General features: G+C 40.9%; 1 protein-coding gene across 1 annotated transcript; it reads right to left on the bottom strand.

The window, feature by feature from the left end:
- Nucleotides 1-15536: 15536 nt before the first annotated feature.
- Nucleotides 15537-19413, bottom strand: LOC147423289 (pentatricopeptide repeat-containing protein At2g13600-like). The gene has a single exon (XM_086501382.1). It carries the CDS (start codon nucleotides 19237-19239, stop codon nucleotides 16939-16941), a length of 2301 nt encoding a protein of 766 aa, XP_086357508.1. The 5' UTR covers nucleotides 19240-19413; the 3' UTR covers nucleotides 15537-16938.
- Nucleotides 19414-19684: the final 271 nt, after the last annotated feature.

Genomic DNA, 19684 nt, shown 5'->3' on the forward strand with positions numbered 1-19684 from the left:
GGAGGACAGGCTTGTGTATGTTTTTGTGAAGGCTCAACCTTTAGCATAATCAAGTAGCTTGCATGAATCACGAGAATTTGTATGATCCTTCATTCCCATTGCAAGGCAAAAGGTACACATAATTGTTAGTACTAAGTTGCAATTTCAACGAGTAATTCGTAGAATTTTAGGTCCTCTTAGGTTAGCCGAGATAAACACTTCGGTAAATCCTTTTATTTTGCCTCTCATTAGGTACGATATTAGCTTGGACGTCTATATTTTTGTGTTATTTTAAGCATTAGGACATGCATAGGCCATGGATAATGGCCCAGGAATAGAGGTTTTTCCCTTTCATTTTACTCCACACATTAGAATAAACGTTGCAATTAGTAGAAAGATCCATTTTCAACAACGAATGGTGTTCATGTTTGGTGCCCAAAGAGTAGGAGAAATTCTTGCATCACCAAACCCTGTCATTCTACCTCTCATCAACTACCACACTTCTTTTGATGTACATGTGCATTTTATTTTAAAATGAAGTGCAGCCCGGCAAAATAGTGTGTATGTTTGTTTTTTCTTTGTCCAAGTTGTTACAAGAAACAAAAAAACGATCATTTGTTCTAACTGGGAATGTGTGTGCAGTGAAAGTTCAATCCTTAGAGATCTAGCTCTATTACCAATTGAGTTGCAGGAGCAAGTAGTAAGGCGTCTCCCTCATAACAAGAGGGTGGTGAAGTTAAGACGGAAGGTCCTACGCGTGGATTCCATTTTCCTCTTGTTGTTGGGCACTAAGGAAGACCGCGCATTCATCCAACTAGTGTGTGCCCTAAGATTGGTAAATAGAGTGAAATTTGGCGTTTGGCGAGTGCATTTCACCATTGAGGAAGACTCTTCAGGAAACTTGCGGCCAGAGTTCATGCTTCATAGACTCACATTTGGTGAATTTTTCCCTCATTTGCGTCTTATTAATAGTCTTCCTTTCGCTTTCAACAAAGAGATAGGGAGCTATTCAGAGCTTGTCTTAATAAAGAGAGCATAGAGAAGATTGCAAATTTGTATAAATTCTCATCCTTCTCTACTTTCTATGACACTTTGTTCATAGAGACATTGTAAATCTCTTTATGCTTTTGAATGATTTAACCATAATCCTAAGGAGTTTTTGTCCAGGAATTTTGTAGCACAAGTGGAGTCTTTAAATCTTGCAAACTTGATTGGACTTGATGAGGATGTTCTTTATGAAATTGTGAGAAGGTTGCCTCACTCCGACTGTGTGGAACTCGAAGGAAAGGAGCTCCTAGTCAATTGCTACTTTCTCACGGCCTTCGACGAGCATGAAGATCTAGTTTTTATACAAACCGCTTGTGCGTTGGGAATTGTAGAGCAAGTGCAATTTATCACTTGGGACGTGGTTGCTCTTTTGGATCCAGAAAATGAAGTTCTAGAGATTTTTGTTTATCGCCTTAGCTTTGAAGAATTTCAACCCTTCTTAGAGCTCATCAATAGTCTACCTTTTGTTTTGATCAAACAAATCGAGACCTCATTGAAGCTTGGATAGCTGAAGAAGAAAACCTAGAGTGGTATTTTCTTACTTCTTCATTTGCAGGCGAGTGGTTCTAAATCTCTATTGTATCCCTTATTGTAACTCGTGTTGTAATCTTTCATAATAATGGAGAGCCAACGCCAAATGTCTGGATATCCTCTTTTCTTTGGAGAGCCTGGAGAGGATGCAGAATTATTTTTAGCAAATTTCAAGATGTCTTGCCGTATCAAGAGGATAGTAACCGATCAAGAACGTGTAGAAATGTTTGAGGTGGTCCTTAGGAAAGATGCTAGTACTTGGTTTGACTCTTTGCCTGAGGAAGTTAAGGGGAATTACACAGAAGTTTTGAATCGTTTTAAGAGATACTTCTTTGATCCCAAAACACTCAAAAACTATGGCAAGACATTGTTTCTCATAAGCAAAAAGACTTAGATGACTACTACTTGTACAAGCAAGAGTTTCTACGTCTTTGGGCTCTATGGATACGAAATGTTGCTAACCCTGGTGATGGTGCAGAATTTTTAAAGAAGGAGAGGTTCATAGCCGGACTCTTTCCTGACCTTAAGGTAAAAGTTGAGGCGGGTGCACCTGCTACTTTTGATGCAGCTGAAAACTGGCTGCTGAGAAGTATAGGAAACTCAAGTGCTTAAGGGGAGAGGTTCCAATAGAAGGTCTTAGACCCAAAGGTAAGTCACAAGCATCAACATCTAGGGAGCTTCCTGAGGTAACGGCTGAAGTGATTGAGAAGTTAAATGAATCTTTAAGCAGCCTGTCAATTCACCTTGCACAAGCTGTAGGTCCAAAGGGACAAGCAAAGAAGTCAGAAGAGAGAGAGCCACGAACTAGGAGAGTCTTGCAATGTTGGAATTGCGGAGAGTCTGGACATGGGATGTATAATTGTCCTTGGCCCCGTGGAGAGCCAGGGAGACCTAACTTGAATTACCCAGTGATGAATGCAGGAGAAGGGAGCTGGTCAACAACCAAGGCTTCTACAAAGGCCAAATGGACCAAGACCACCTCCACAAGGGGTAGAAGGAGTTCCACCTTTGCCAGATCCAAATGTGCATGTGGTAGAGGTGACAAATTCAAATGAGGTTGACATGGAAGCAATGGCATTAAGCGTGGCCGAGGGAAAGGTAAAGAGAAAGAAGGAGTCACATCACAGAGTGACCATGGACAAGGCAAAAAGGCAAAGGAGACCAAGGAAACCAAGAGGACTCGACGTCGTATCAACCTCCAAGACTTCCCTCTTGGACATGGTATGGCTCCGTACAACTTGTTGGAAGACATGAGAGGTAAGGGTCCTGATATTTCATGGCCTCAATTTCTTGCATTATGTCCACAAGTTAGGAGGGATTTAACAAGGGCAGTTAGCACTAGGAGAAAGGTAAAAGAGAGTGTGCCTGTTGTAAAAATTGCACAAGCTGAAATGAATGAGGACATTACACCGGTGCTAGACTGTTACATTAAAGGAAGATTGGTTAGGAAAGGTCTAGTGGATGGGGGTGCACAAATTTGCATCATGACAGAGGGACTCATGCAAAGACTAGGCATGCACATCCATGAGACACCTGAAATCAAAGTCAAGATGGCAAACAATAGCAAGGCTAGGTGTGTAGGCATTTGTAAAAATGTCTTTGTAGAGGCCTTTGGCATTAAGAAAGCAGTGGATTTTTATGTATGTCGACCAAGGGAAGTGGTTATCCATTTATCCTAGGAAGACCATGGCTAATGAAAATGCGAGCTTTGCAGGATTGGGAGAGTGGAAATTAATTTGCAGGAATGACAATCATAAGAAGGTTGTCTTTGACATGAAGGAGCAACGCCAAGAGGAGCTCCATGAAGAATCATCTCAAAGTGAGACGGAAGAAGGTTGGACCGATAGCACTTCAGAAGAAGAAAGTAGCGGCAGCATTACTGAAGAGGAGTCTTCCATCGAAGTCATGGGGGTAAGGTTTAAGCCAAGCAACCAAGAGACCTCTTGTCAAGGCTTGGAGGAGGTAGGTCCTCAAGAGAACGAAGGTGTTCAAGATGAAGGGATGCTGGAAGGTATGCTATCAACAACACTTACAAAGGATGAAAGAGAGGAGTTCAAATGTGTGCTAAGGAAGTTTCCTAGGCTTTTTGCTAAAGACTACACCGACGTGCGTGGGGTAGATGTTGTTCAACACAAGATTGAGTTAAAGCCTGAGGCCACACCTAAAGCTCAGAAGCTACGAAGGCTAGGAGTTATAAAGGAGCAGGCTCTACTCAAGGAGGTAAGAAAGCTTCTAGCAGCAGGTTTCATTTATCCAGTGGAGGATTCAGAGTGGGTCTCTCCTGTTGTTGTCACTCCTAAGAAAAATGGCAAGTGGAGGGTGTGTGTGGATTACCGTCCCCTCAATGAGGCAACAAAAAGAGATCACTTTCCCCTCCCATCCCAGGATGAGATACTAAATGAGGTAGCTGGTCATGAGAAGTACACTGTGTGCGATGGTTACTCAGGTTACTTTCAAATAGGGATTGCATTGGAGGATCAATTGAAAACAACCTTTATCACTCCTTGGGGTTGTTATGCTTTTAGAGTCATGCCATTTGGTCTGACAAATGCTCCTACAACATTCCAACGTTTCATGAATATGGTGTTTCAAGCATTCTTTGGAAAGTCAATTAGGGTGTTCATTGATGATTTCTGTATTTATAGCTCAAAATCATTGCATCTACAAAGGGTAGAAGAAGGTTTAAAGAAGCTCTACGACATGGGAGGTCAACTCAACCCCGACAAGTGCCATATAGGTGAGGATGAAGTAATCTTGCTTGGTCATAAAGTTTCTTACAAAGGCATTGAAGTGGATCCTTCAAAGGCAAAGGCTCTTATTGAGCTACCATCACCCAAGAGTCTTAAGGAGGTCATCTCATTCATTCAAAAGGTGAAGTATATACTAGGATCTCAGAGTGGATTATGGAGTTGCAAGAGTTCCAATACTCTTTCAAGGTAGAAGATAGTGTGCGTGCACAATTGGCAGGGATTCTCACTTATAGGGTGCATGAAAAGGAGATTAAGGTGACCTGAAGTAAAAGACCCCTACCATTGCCACACCAAAAAAGTATTCCTAATCTTTTAACCTTGTTATTTGATGGGCTTTTCTTTAGAAGAGGCCACAGGAAAAATGGTGCAGGGGGAGGGCTAGTGTTGCTCACCCAAGTGGAGAGGTGGTCATGAAAAGGAAGGTCAATCTACCAGGTTCAACTAGCAACAATGAAGCGGAATACGACACACTACTTCATGGTTTGAAGATGTGCATTGGCCAAGGGATAAAACGTCTCATGGTAAAAGGAGATGCACTTCTCATTGTTAAACAGATTTTAGGCATTTGGGCATGCAAGAATGAAAGCTTAAGGACAAAAGTTCATGCCATTCGTAGGATGTTTAATCAGTTTGAAGAAGTGCAACTATATCATATTCCGAGGAAAAAAAATGAAGATGCCGATTTACTTGCACAACAAGCCGTTACATGTGTTGAGAGAGAAGTGCAGGTCATCATGGTGGCAGCAGCTGTCAAGCAACCGATACCAGGGATTGGAGTCATTGGCTCCCATTATTGGCTACATTTTGGAGGGTGAGTTTCCACAAGACTTCACGAAGGCTCAGAAGAGGAGACTCATGAAGAAGGCAAGTTTCTATCTCTTCCTAGAAGGCTCCCTCTATCAAAGAGGGAAAGATCAAGTGTGCAGAAGAGTACCAACTATCGAGGAATTCCAGCCATTCTAAAAGGTTTGCATGAAGAGGCATGTGGTGGTCATTTTGCCCAAGAATCAACTGTGAAGAAGATTTTGCTTGCGGGGTATGTTTGGCCAAGCTTGCATGTGGATGTTCAACATTGGTGTAAAAGCTGTCACAATTGTCAGATAAATGGAAATAGAAGGTTGGTGCATGGCCCGAGGCAAATAGTGCTTGCAAATGGACCCTTTGAAAAGTGGGGCATTGATGCTATGGGTCCTCTGCCTAGGACAAAAAATGGTAAACTCTACATTCTAGTGGCTGTAGACTATATGACTAGGTGGGTGGAAGCTCAAAGTGTGGCAAGAGTGAATGAGAGGACAGTTAGCAAGTTTGTGTACACTCACATTTGTTGCAGATTTGGCACACCTTTGGAGATTGTTTCTGATAATGGTCCAGGATTTAGAAGGGCTTGCTCACAGAAGTTTGTGAAGAGCTTCACATTCTACATCGTCATAGCACACCCTACTATCCTCAATCAAATGGTTTGGTAGAGAGGGCTAATGGTGTCATTGCAGGAATCATTAGAAAGACGATGCAAAACAAGACAAAATTATGGGATGACTTCTTGGATGGTGCCTTGTGGGAAGATGTTGCCACCACCTTACTCCCTTCTACAGAGAGAACTCCTCCAACACCTTCAAAACCGACCAGAACACGATTGTCGTTGCAGCCCAGAACGGACTAGGAGGGGCGGCCTCCCCCAAGGCAAAAAATTGAGGGAGATGGCACGAGCGAGAGGGGGGAGCACTGGACGGGGTTGTCGGGATCTTCCACCCAAGAGACACCCAATCCCACAACTAAAAACCACCAGAGACTACCAAGGACCAACTACCCACATCACCCTCCCGCCATGTTGCAACGCCTTTATTCTAATTGCATTTATAGCACCAACACATTGAACTTTTACATTATTTGCCATTTTGGCTCAGCATGGGGCCGGCCTACTCACCTCTAAACCCAAACGATGCATCATTTTTTCACTCACAACGTATATTTGTGCGCCACCATCGATGTAGATATTGGATATGTGTTGCCCTTTGATGTGAGCATCCATCACTGGCAGTATGTCATCTAGATTCCTCGCAGAGATATCCCCAGCTATCTTTGGATTTGGTCATCTTGTGCTAACTATCTTTGTCCATTGTCTCCTCACCCTAGGTGTTATGTGGAGTAATTGGGGCCATGTGATTTTTGGGCCCTGCACAAAAACATCTTGAACCAAATCATATGGTTTAGAACATTCACCCAAAGAGAAATCTACAATGTCAATTTTACGTCGTGACTTGGACGGCTTTTTGCTAGATTCCCCTTTAGTTTTCATATTTTCTTCCTTTTGGGAATATTCACCATGCCTAGAGAGCTTTACCCCCATGGCATCTACCCCTTTAACCTTGGTCTTACCTTTTTCCACTCCCTTGATATCCTCCTCCACTTTCTCCTTTCCCTTACCTTCAAGACTAATGACACTTACTGCCTGGTTACCGGCTGGTGGTGGGGGTAAGGATGGAATGAGAGATTGTGGTGCTGATGGATGTGGTTGAATGGGTGGTTGTGTGATTTGCACAGGTGTTGTTTGTTGTGATGCCCTCGGTGGTGGTGGTCTTGCTCTCGATGGTGAAACCTGGTTTTGTATGGCTCCTCTGTTGAAATTTTGCCTCCGTGGGTGTGGGCAGTAATACATGCCATGGCCATCTTCCCCACAATTATAGCAGTGGTATTCTTGGTTTTGCCTTTGTTGTCCTCTCCCTTGCTCTTGATTGCGGTTGTGTGCATGTCCTTGTTGCACCAAATGCACAGATAGATTCTCAAGTTGAGTAGTGATGCGACTCACAGGTCTTCTTGCTCTTATGATGCCTCTTGTGGTTGGGTTCTCTGAGCGGTTGTTGCAATTACTGGGGTTAGTCGGACCAAGCTTGATTCCTTTGACTCATTGACTCTTGCTTGCATGTGCAGCTTCTTGTCTTTAAGGTGGGCTACTTCCACTGCCAACTCATACATTGCAGGGAATCTCCCCTTCACCTTCTCTTTAAGCGGCGACCACATGCCAGCAATGAAACGGTCCTTCTTCAGGAAATTAAGCCCTCCTTCACCTTCCTCCAGTGAGGCAGCCCATCACTCCCACAAATCCATAAACTTGGATTCGTAAGTGGCATACTCTAGCAGACCTCCCTGCTTTAACTATGTCAGCAGCTGCCATAACTTTTTTGAGGTTGTGCCTCCAGCAAACCTCTTCACAAATGGAGCACGTAGTAAGTCCCATGCATCCTTGGTATCTTGGGATAAAGAATTGTACCAAAACTTGGCCTCTACTTTCATCAATAGAGAAAATATTTGTAGCCTTGAGGCGTCATCATCCTTGTTGGAAACCACACATGCAATGTCAAAGTTATCGAGAAATTCAGTGGTGATGTCTTCTCCCTTCTTGCCACTGAATGTGGGAAAAGAAACACTTGCCATGGTAGTAAATCAATGAGCAGACGATCACAAATTTTTTTATTAAAAAAAATTGGAATGACTTAGTGATTTTTTAAAGGTTTATACATGGGTGGAAAACTTGAGTAGGAACTAAGAAGAGCACAAGGCTAGAATAGAATAAAGATGCTTACATCAAAAGAGTGGTAGTAATCAAGAATGGGTAAGATGATGGGAGTGGGGATCTAAGGATTTCATCAAGCATCTCTACTCCAAATAGGAAAACAATATTTTGCTAGTAGAGTATCTTCCTATAAATGTACACATTTACATGCATGTGTTGCAAGAAACAGAAAGGAAATACTTCTGGCCTATTGTTATTATCCATGTTGGGTGTAGGGCAACGCTTTGACCACTAGAGTTGCATACCTTAAGTGTTGACAAGGTAATACTTTCACCACAACCTCTACCTCTTATTGAAGTCCACATAATCCTCCATATTGGGTTCAATTAGACTGGGCGAGAAGAGTCTACCTCAATTGTCTTTCCATTTTGCATGCGGCAACGATGCTTGAGTGGTCGTACTTCACTTGAACTCTCTAGGCCTAGAGAGAGCATAGGCCCACTTGCTTCCACCAAATGCTTTAGGCTTTGTGGCTTGGACTTTGTGGTTGATGTAGTCGAAGACTCTTATATGACCATTGGAAAGAAAACACATGGTGCTACACAACATATGACTGATGCGAGAGTGTTGATGCAGTTCTCAAAATCAAAACTCATTGTTCTTTCTTCACCTCCTCTGTGGGCACTCATTGATAGAATGCTTTGGTTGACAGCAGTGATGACATTTTGTAGCCCTCCCTCTTGATGATCTTCATTTGTTATTAGCACGAGCAATGCGAGATGGGGATCTTACCTCTTGGATATTGATGACGCTACAACCTAGAAGTATCACTTCAATGAAGGCCTTGAGTACTTCTACAGACTCCTCTTCTTCAGTCCTCCAATTTGAAAAATCTTGTAGCCACTCATCCATGATTGATGGCATGCATCGCTACTCTTTTTTGACTGAAGGTCTTTACAAAGCCCTCCTCCATGGGGGCACCAAATGAGAGGCGAAAGCACAAAATAGAGCGGGTGGCCTCTACACCAAGACTATGCACGATGGCCTCATCATGGGAGGTACACAATAGGGGCACCACCTAGAAAGATATGCGGCTAAGACGCATACATATACACAATCAAACATGCCATGGAAAACAATTTCAAGATCCACATTCAAGTGTGGGATGGGGTGGTCCGAAGACAAGATGAGAGGAATGGTGAGTGAGTGAGAATGGGCTTGCTACTCGTGCATATAGTAAGGAGAATAATGAGGTAAGCAAAACATGCAAGTATGTCACTTCTCATACCAGAGGTGGCAATTTTGCACACCTTAAGACGCAAGTAGCAAGATGATAGGAATATGAGAGGAAGAGAGAGAGTGTGTGTATGGTGGTGAATCCGCACACCTCAACATAAGCATAAACCGTACTCTCATAATGAAGTATATCCCAAGCGACATAAGGTATGGCACCAAGATGGAGTATGTTGATTGCTTTCAAACGATGAATACAATAGGCAGCATAGGGCAAGAAGGCGAGAAGAGGACAAGACCATAGGATTCATAATGGAGGGATGGGAGTTGATGGCAAGGAATATCATGAGTGTAGCCATCATTCTTCTTCTTGAAATCGTGCCTTCAATCCTTCATTAAAAGTGTGGAGACATGGTGCTCATTTTGTGCATGGTGATGGTGATGGTGATGGTGATGGTGATGGTGTTGTGATTATGTGATTAGGTCTCATGCTACTAGCATGTAGCACAAGGGTGTGTATGTGTAGGTGTGTGGGTATGTGGGTATGGGATAGTGTGCATATGGGGGATAGTGTGTATATTGTGTATGTGTTTACAAAAGAGGAGGCCTCCTTTTATAGGTAAGAGAGTGATTAGGAAAGAGATTATGAGAAAAAGGAGTTATTACAAAGTAACCTCAGTTGGAGGCATTCCCCCAATGAGAGAATCGTGACTTCTTTCCATGTGGACAGATAGGTTGCACCATTTTAGCCATATCTCCCAAACCATAATTGAAAACATTATTCAAAAAATAGAGGCAAAAAGATCAGCTCAAGGCCTACAACTTTGTTGTTGAAAACTTTTTCCAATTCGGAATGAAAAAAAAATCCACAAAAATATGTGTCTGTCTTTTCCCTTCCAAAAGTCTTCCAAGTGGTCCCCTCTTGACTTCATGTGCAAGCCTTGTGTCCACAAGTGAAGTAGGATTGAATTTGATAATATTTTATTGACTCCAACTCCATAATGCATAAGATTCTCTTCCCTTTCATTATTGACTTTTACTCTTCAAGTGTACTGATCGTCAGGTAGTGACTGTCGGGTAGAATCGACATCCAGTGAAATTTTCTTTTTCATAGGATTTGTTCCTACCTCTTCTTATTTCCGAGATCTAAATGTGTCAAAACCATAGCTATGTATAAAATAAATACATAGATTTTTTTTATATTTTGATGCATCAGGTCTTTCCTCCTTTAAGTTTCCTTGAAGCCTTGCCACCAAGTGCATACCAAGAGAGAGGTGGAGGAAAATTTGAAAATCAACCCTCAATGCCTTGGACGTTGCCATCAAACAAAGTCAAAATGATTTGACTCACTTTAAGAGAAAGGCCAAGGAGCTTAGATAAAGTAGAAGGATGATGATAAACAAGAAAATGTCTTTGCTTGAGGCTAATTCCTTAGTTGACTCACCTTCCCTTGAGTTAAGTTCTTTAAAAGAGAAATTAAGAAAGGAGGAGCTCCTAGAATCCCAGGGTGCCCTTTCTTGGACTAAACAACTTTGGGCTGAAAAGTTTGATAACCCTATTTTACATATGTTTTCATTGAATTAAAGATTTAAAAAATGTAGGGAGATTTAATTCCTTTTTTATCAATAAGGATAGATGTCAATCTAACTCTCATATAAAAAAATTGTAGACATTGCCACGACTTTCCTCCAATATTTTTTCTCCTCTCCCCTTGAGAAATAGGGAAATAACAAATGTCAGAGCAAAGATTTCTTCTGTCAGAAAGAAAGAAATGCCTCCTCACTTGGCAAAACTGTTAGATCAACCATTGGCTAAAGGGGAGGTAGAGAAACTATTTGAAATTAAAGACTGGCAAAGCCCTAGGATGGATGGTGTCCCAAATGAGTTATATTGGTCTCATCAAGATTTTCTAACACCCTTTTTTATAGTGGTATGGCATGAATCCCTGGCTATAGGGCTCTCTCTCCTTAAATTAATGTTGGTATGGTCAAGTTAATACACAAGAAATTCTCAAGGGAGGATTTGTCCAACTAGAGGCCCATAACATGTTTGACTTCTGTCTATACGATCTTTTCCTTGTCCTTGGCTAGGAGATTCAGTCCTCTCATGGATCAGTTCATACAATAAGAGAAGAAGGGGTTCATTAAGGGAAGATTCATTCTAGATGCTATAATCTCCCTTTGGGAAGGAATGGATTATGTAGAGGAAACAAAACAAGTCTTTATCTTCTTTAAAATTGATTTTGACAAAGCTTCTGATAGAATAGAATGGGAGTTCATTCTTCAAATTTTATATTACTTGGGTATAGATTCATTGGATTTGTGCAAGTCTATTAGGAGAGGATGCCCCCTATCACCTTTGCTTTATTTCATATCATTTGATGCGTTGGGCTGGTTGGTCAAAGACTTACTCAATCAAGGTAAATTGAAGGCCATCATTATTAAAGGATTTGCAGATCAGCATTGTTTACAAAGTTTGCAGATGACACTAATGCTTTGGTTAAAAATGATACACAGCAAAATCTTTTGTACTTGGCTAGTGTTTCGATGGTCAATCATGCAAAACAAGTTTCAAAGTGTCTAAAGGTTTTTGCCCTGCAAATTGCTACTCAATCTGGATGTAAGGCCATTGAGGATGGATATATTTTCAGACTGCTAGGCACTCCCATGGGGTTCAAGGTTTCCTTCAATCAGAGATGGAATTGGGTGCTTGACAATTTTAGGAAAAAGATTTTTCCCTGACAGAATCACCAGCCTAAAAACTATGCAAGGGTTTTTGTGATAAATCACTATCTTTTATCCTCACTAATATTGTTTTTGTCTTGCTAAATGCCTTCTCAATATCAATTGAGTAAGGTCTTTTCCCTGATGCAAGAAGATTTCCACAAAATCCCCAATGTGGCTTGGCAGATTTGTTGCTGAGATTAAAAAATTGAAATGAAGGTTTGGTCATCTTAAACATCCAAAAAAATTCAAGCAAGCTGGCAACAAGCAATGGATATTGAGAGCTTCACCTTTTAAAGATTTTTGGGCAATTGTGATTAAAAGAAACATAGAGAGTTCTCATCTCAAAGATTATAAAGCTTGAAATGGACTCTCAATTGAAGACGTTCTAATTTCTAATGCTATTTTCACCCCGAAGGGTACTAACCTTGTATGTAGGTTTTGGAATGCTTGGAATTGCAAGAAAGCTATTTGGTCACCTCCAAAGGATTGTACATACTCCTCTTGTTTTTTGTTAGAGGACTCTATCTAGCTTAATTGGCATGCTAAATCAAATTAGGGATGGCAGTTGTCCAAAAGGGCACACAAGTGATTCAAAGTAGATTTGAGGATTTGGAAAGATATGTATAGGGATGGGGGATGGGCTCACTAAAGAGGAATTGATTCATCATTTCCAAATCTCTCAAGGGTGTGTTGTGATTTGGTCTTGGATAGAATTCAAAGTGTGCAGGATAATTTATAGAGTTTTTCCAAAGGGTACATCATTTCTCTTTTCAAATTATGTAAAAGCATTTATGCAACTAAAGGAGATAAGGTCAAGATTGATCAATCCCTGATTACTAAGCTTAATAGTGAATGGGGAGTCTCTGGGAATTCCAAACGAGGGGATATGGATAGGTTCAAAATCTAAAAGAATTGGTGTATCAGATGGAAGCTCTAGCAGGTGCAAAGTTCATAAAGAGACTCTTCCACACTTGTTTGTTAGCTGCAAACACAACATTTTGTCCAAAAGAGAGCTTCAAAAATCATGTTCTAGCGAGCCTACACAGATCACCTGGAGATCTCTCTTGCTGGGAGAATGTAGCTTTTTAGATGTTCCCCTTTGGACTTGTCTCAAAGGTGCTTTCATGTGATAGATTTGGTTGGAAAGAAATAAAGCTTCTTTTGGTCTACCTCACTCTCCCTCTGATGTATGTCTCTTCAATAGCTGCATGGTTATAATGATAGAGACATATTTTCTTGTTTTTTATGCTTCCCAAGGTGATGTAAATGGGTTACAAAAAGCTCTTAGGTGGCAAAGATGGAGGCCTGTCATCTTATCTTTTTATTGGCCTTCAAGATTGTATGTAATCCTTAACTATTTTTTGTCTCTTGTTAGCTTACCTTGATGTTACCCTTGTCTTCAGGCCATCTTCCTTATGGCTAAGATAGCCCCTATCCTACCTAGGGGCATATGTACCTTCTTTCTCTTTTTATTTTTACTCGATTTTGTCTCTCTCAAAAAAATTGTAGTATTTCACAAGATAGATGGATCATGGGGAAATTACCAAATTTATCAAATTAAGTCTTGCATACATTTTTAAGGACATTTTTCTTTGTGAATCTTCATAGGAAGATTGGTTCTCTCCTCAATAGAAGATGATCTAACTGGTATTTTAGATGGTATTGTGGATGCTCTATATGAAATTGTTCATTATTTGTAGACACAAATGTCTCTATTTGTGAGCTTGGTGCTGAAAACTTTTACCTAAGACAATTAAAGATAGATTCCTATTGGTGAATTGGTGGTGAAAATAATAAATTATGCACAGATTGGATCAAATCCATCAAAAGTTGTGTTCTAGTCTCACCACTCACCGCTCCAAAAGGAGAGCCAATGCCCCAAGAGTAGCCAATCCTCCAAGGTTGAGCATAGACGGGAGTTATAGTTCACAAAAGGGACATAACTTGGCTTTATGATCTTAAATTCGAATTGCCCAAGGAAATCCATTAAAAATTGGCACAAGAGTATGTTGGGAATTTTTGAAATTTGAGGGGTATTTTGGGAATTTCCACAAATTTTAGGGGTATTTTTGTAGTTTTTCCTAAAATGTTGAAGTGGGCGAACAGGGTCAGTTCGGAGGCATTTTCTTAAGAGTTTATTGATAAGGTTAAAAGGTTCTCAAAGAATCAGCCATCATTCTAGATCATTCCTCCATTTTTTGCCATGTGTATGTACTAGGTGATTGCCTTGGATGCCACAGTAGTAAACAAAGCAAGGCCCATAATCGGTTTCAAAGTTTTTGTCCAAGGGGAAGTTGGCTTCCGTTTTAGCTATGCTTATAGCCAAAAAATCACTTTCTTCATAGACATAGTGTGCTCTTAGTATGAAGTGTACAAGTTTGGAAGGTTGCAATTTTTGAAAACCTAAATAAATGTGTGTGAAATTCACAAAAAACAATACTTAACGAGTTTCTTTTATTGCTATATTTATTTACACACAAAATTCACCTTGTGCATCACACAATCTTGCTAATGAATATTCGGTAGCCACTGTATTTTTTTGGGGGCAAACCCTAAGCTTTTTGCTCAAATGTTTGGCGATAAACTATAAAATTTTGAGGGAAATTGTCAAATTTTTGTCAAGGGTTATAATAGTACTAGAAAAAAAATTAGCTTCTCAAACACTATTTAAGTCAAAATGATTAATAAGTTGTAGTATGATTTTCATTTAGAAGAGGCAATTTTCTAAATTTTAACATAGTTTTTCTAATTTACAATATATATACTAGATAAAAAAAGTACAAATTTGGCTACAAAAGTTTATTCATCTTATTTAATGCTCATATTTTTGGAGATAATATGTAAAATTTTACTCCTAGTTATAGCAAATTGTGTTTTTAGCCAAATTAGCGATATTTAGCCAAAAAAAATTACACTGTGACAGTAGCCAAGCTACATTGGGTGAGTAAGTACCCTAAATAGGATTTCACAGTTGGTCTAGGAAAATTTACCAAAATACCCTTGAAATTTTCAAATTGCCCCTCAAATTTCAAAAATTCCCAACATACCCACTTACCATTTTTTGATGGATTTTCTCGAATATGTTTATAGTTTATTATTTTCGCCAATAGAGATCTATCTATAATTGTCTTAGGCCTTTCTTCGTTAATACAATTTTAATTTTGCTTCGGGGAAAAAAAGTATCAATGCCAAGCTCTCAAATCGATTCACTTGTGTCTACAAATATGGAACCATTTCATCTCGAGTGTCCACAATACCATCTAATATCCTAGTCTATCATGTGCTATTGAGAGAGAACCAACCTTCGTATGAAGATTTGCAAAGAAAAATGTCTATAGAAATGTTTGCGAGACTCACTGAGGGACATTAGGAATTTTCACGACATTTTGGGAAATATTGGTAAAATATAAGAGGTAGTTTGGGAATTTTTGAAATTACCAAGGTCTGGTAATTTTCACAAATTTCAATGGCATTTTGGTATTTTCTTCCTTTAGTCTATTCACATCCACCCTTGTCAGAAGAGTGGGGCTATTCACATTCTTTTGCAAGACCTAGGATGACATGGATGGCGGTCTGCAGTTCCACCATAACTCATACATTTTGACTCAACAGATGTACTTCAGTGCTTTCTTTTCTTCTTCTTTCTTAAAATATCTCGACAAACGTACTTGAGTGCTTTCTTTGTTTTCTTTCTTAAAATACAACAAAATTTGAAAATTGTTGTTGGGTATCAAACCTCGGTCTTTATGCACCCACACATCCACCTTAAACCACCAGGTTACTATCATACTTCAATGCTTTCAACAAAATTCTTGAATATCATGGAATACAGGAACCTCGAGAGGGTAAGAAGGATGCTTGGCTCCAGAGCAGCCTTCATCCTTCTCTACTACATTATGAATGCGGTCAAGGCTCGCCCTTCGGAGGCATTTTTACCCTTCAAAAGAAGGGTAGATATTGAGAAATCTTCAAGTAGCCCTTCTAATTTTTGCCCAAGTATAGCTTACATTAGGGTTGGTAAAATTTACCCTTGATAAGGGTCACCCTTCAAAATGAGATCCTATATTGCTTCCCATTGACACTTTGGGGTCAAAAGGGATGTCTTGCATTTCTAGGCAAAAAGTCATGCCGTTGCAAGGACCCACAAACTGCCATCTTCGTGCTACTACAACGATCCATGGGATGTTCAAGGATTGCCTCCAAGAAAGAACTGCAAGCCAAAAAGATTACGTCTCAAATCCTTCATTGCCTTTTGCTTCTCGGTTATCCCCCTCAAAATGACTGCATTTCTTGGGTTCCCATGGGAGTAAGCAACGCAATTTTTAGTGATACATCCTTCCAAGGACCGATACTCATGGGAAGCTTCAAAGCAATGTCTTTCTTTGTTCTCTTATGTTCTAATTGACCCCTTTGTGCCTCTGGCATTTGTGTTACTGTTTCTTTTATATGAAGACCCTCCTCAGGCAAACCTTCCACTAAGGAAGAATATTCTCTATTCTCACCTGATCTTTGGAACTCCCGATGCACCGCTTGAGAATCCATGCAATAAGGAGCGTGAGTATCCTGACCTTATGTTGGACACCACTTTCAGCTTCTGATGCAGAGAAAACCGAGAAACAAATTGATGTTGAACTTCTCAAGTCAAAGCACTGAACCTCCGCAATTGAATCATTAATCACTTGAGGTATGCGATGGAAGGGTATTCCCTTGATCTTCCTCAATTTTGGTTTTCAAATTCAGCCATTTTACTCAACATTTTCATGCTCAACTCTTGAGCATTAATCACTTGAGGTATGCGATGGAAGGGTATTCCCTTGATCTTCCTCAATTTTGGTTTTCAAATTCAGCCATTTTAGTCAACATTTTCATGCTCAACTCTTCCAAACCATTTGGGTCTGCAAATTCCTCAAAATCAGGCCGCCAATCAGCTCAATGCCATACCAGTATATTATAAATTACACACATTGCCCCTCTTGCATGTCAGGCTGCTTAAGACACAAGTTTCAAGCTCCATGGCAACCTTAAGGTTTGAAGCTCAGTATACTTCTGCTTGTATCATTGCTTCCTCCGACGCAGATATCATGCATCCCATTACTTTCTTCAACAATAGCCTGTCCTGGCTTCTTCCATGCATTTGGAGCTTGCCTGAGCTGTTCAACAGTCACCACATCGTCATGGATTCATAGAGGTTGTGCATAAGTACGTAGGCACCTGCCTTCTTGTCATCCAGTGCGACGACATTATCGAAGCAATGCCTTCCAACTCCCACATCGTGGTGCGCATTGCAGTGAGAAAGTAAAGATGTCCAACCAATGGTATCAAATCCGCATGGCGTGCATCGAAGCAAGTCCACTGCTTCCTTCAAATGCCCAGCGTTACCAAGAAGGTCCACCATACAATTAAAATGATCCTCAGACGGTGTTATCTTTTTATTTCTCATTGCTTCAAAGTGTTCACAACCCTCACTTAAAAGGTTTTCTCGACTGCATGCAGAGAGAATGCTAACCAGAGTCACGTTATCTGGTTTCCAACCCTCCTCTTGCATGTCCTGATAGTATTTCAATGCTAAGCTGTAGTTCTTTTCTTGAGCGTACCCCATAATCATGGCAGTCCAGCTAATATTGTCCCTCTTTTGCAATCCATTGAATACACATTTACCATCATCCATGCAGCCACATGTGGTAAACATATCAACTATTGAGTTTCCCACATGCAAATCCCCTTCGAGATGCTCTTCAAGAATGTAGGTGTGCACAAGTTTTCCATCCAATACAGCGGCCATGTTTGAGCATGACTTCAAGATGCTGAGAAAAGTAACTGCGTCTGGCGTTAGTCCCACCCTCACCATCTCATAGAAGAGTTGCAAAGCATCCTTATCACGCCCTTGCAAAGAAAATCCGGAAATCATGGCATTATATATTACAATATCCCGAACACGTAAGTTCTGAAACATATTGATTGCGTCCTTAATGCTTTGACACTTGGCATACATGTCAATTGCACTGCTCACCACAAATTCATGACACTCTAAACCTTTTTCCATTATGCAGACATGAACAAGCCTGCCATAGCCAAGGGCCTCCAGCCCTGCACATGCCCTTAGAACACTTACATATGTGGGAATATCCGTTGTTATGCCCAAAGCAAGCATCTGCTGAAAAAGTTGCAGAGCTTTTAAACCATGTCCTGCGCTATGCGCATATCCTGCAATCATTGAGCTCCATGTCACAACATTTTTTTCTCCCAAGCCATTGAACACACTCTCCGCATCCTCGATACTACCTTGTTTTGCATACACATCAACTAAAGCACTTCCAATCACCATATCCGCCTCAAAACCAGCTCTAATAATTCCTATATGCACCAGCTTGACAGACGCCAAGACTGCTGCAACCGCACACGCTTTCACAAGACTTGCAAAGGTGAGTATGTTGGGTTCAATGCCTTCTTGATGCATTCTTTGAAAGAGTTCAATAGCTTGTTCTCCATAATCATGTTGACAATAGCCTGAAATCATTGAGGTCCAAGTCACGACACAACGGGTTTTGGTGCAATCAAAGACTTTGCGCGCATCCTCCAAGCTCCCCCATTTAGAATAGGCATCCGTAAGAGAACTCCCAAGAAACTCATCAGAATCGCAGCCGCTTTCAAAGATGTAGGCATGCAGTAACCTGCCTTCATGTAATGATGTCGCACCCGAACACGCCTTCAAGATACTTGCAAAGGTAACTTCATTTGGAGTCACCTTCCCATATGGCATTCTTGACAGGAGCTTAAAAGATTCTTGACCATGTCCATGTTGAGCATATCCTGCAATCATGGTATTCCAAGTCACCACATTTCGAAGTTGCACTCTGTCGAACACTTCACGCGCCTCCTTGAGGCTTCCACATTTTGTATACATGTCAATAAGGGCATTGTTTACTACAATGTCAGGCTTCAAGCAGCTCTCGACCATCCTTTTGTGGATTAGCCTGGCTGATGGGAGGTTTTCTGCAGTTGTACAAGCTTTCATGGCAGTGACAAACAAATGCCCATCTGGCTCCACATAAGATTGCAGCATTCGACTATAGAGGGCTAACGCCTCTTTGTTGTGCTTGAATTTGACATGTGCAGAGATGATTGTGGTCCACGTGAATGCATCAGGGTGTAAGACTCTGTCAAACACATGATTTGCCTCCAACAAGCTGCCGCATGATGCGAACATACGGATGAATTGGGTTCCCAGATATGCATCTGCCATGTTATGATGCTGCGAGATGAGCTTATACAAGGCCCTGCCTGCCTCCAGATGGCGCTTGTTGTTGCAGCATCGCAGAAAACAAAAGAGAACATTAGAAGTTATGGAAGATCCATGCTGATACAGAAGATGGATGGTGTGGAAAGCCTTACCGAGATGTCCTGCCTGACAGAGCGTCTTTAATTCATCTAACTGATGCTTGGAAGCTGGGGTGAGGCCCATGTTGTATCAGAATACATAGCCACTTGGATCGTTTCAAGCGAAAAACGTTTCTGCTGTTATCCGAACCATCTCTAGTGCAAGTTGCAGGTTTCATGGCTTGCCTATGGCGGCCAGCCACCTCGCTGAATAACTAGTCTTGCTTGGTGGGCCGAGTCTTACCATGTGGCGAGCAAATATTTCCGAGCAAGGCAATTATCGAGCGAGCATTTTTAAAGAGAGACAGAGAAATATAGATAGAGATAAAGATAAAGAGATAAAATTTTCTCTAATAGCAATTGAAGGTATACTAGAAAGGTTTCTCTCTCCGCTTATTCCATTCCATACTAGTTATATTCGGCTTGAATCTTTACAACACAAACCAATGCTTTTCATAGTACAAAATTTGAGGTGAATTTCTTAAAGAAGCAAGTCTTTCTCCTTGGTATAATCCCGAGGCACTTTGTAG

Source organism: Adiantum capillus-veneris, chromosome 26, assembly GCF_014529385.1.
Source record: "Adiantum capillus-veneris isolate H3 chromosome 26, ASM1452938v2, whole genome shotgun sequence".
NCBI classification, from domain to species: Eukaryota; Viridiplantae; Streptophyta; class Polypodiopsida; order Polypodiales; family Pteridaceae; genus Adiantum; species Adiantum capillus-veneris.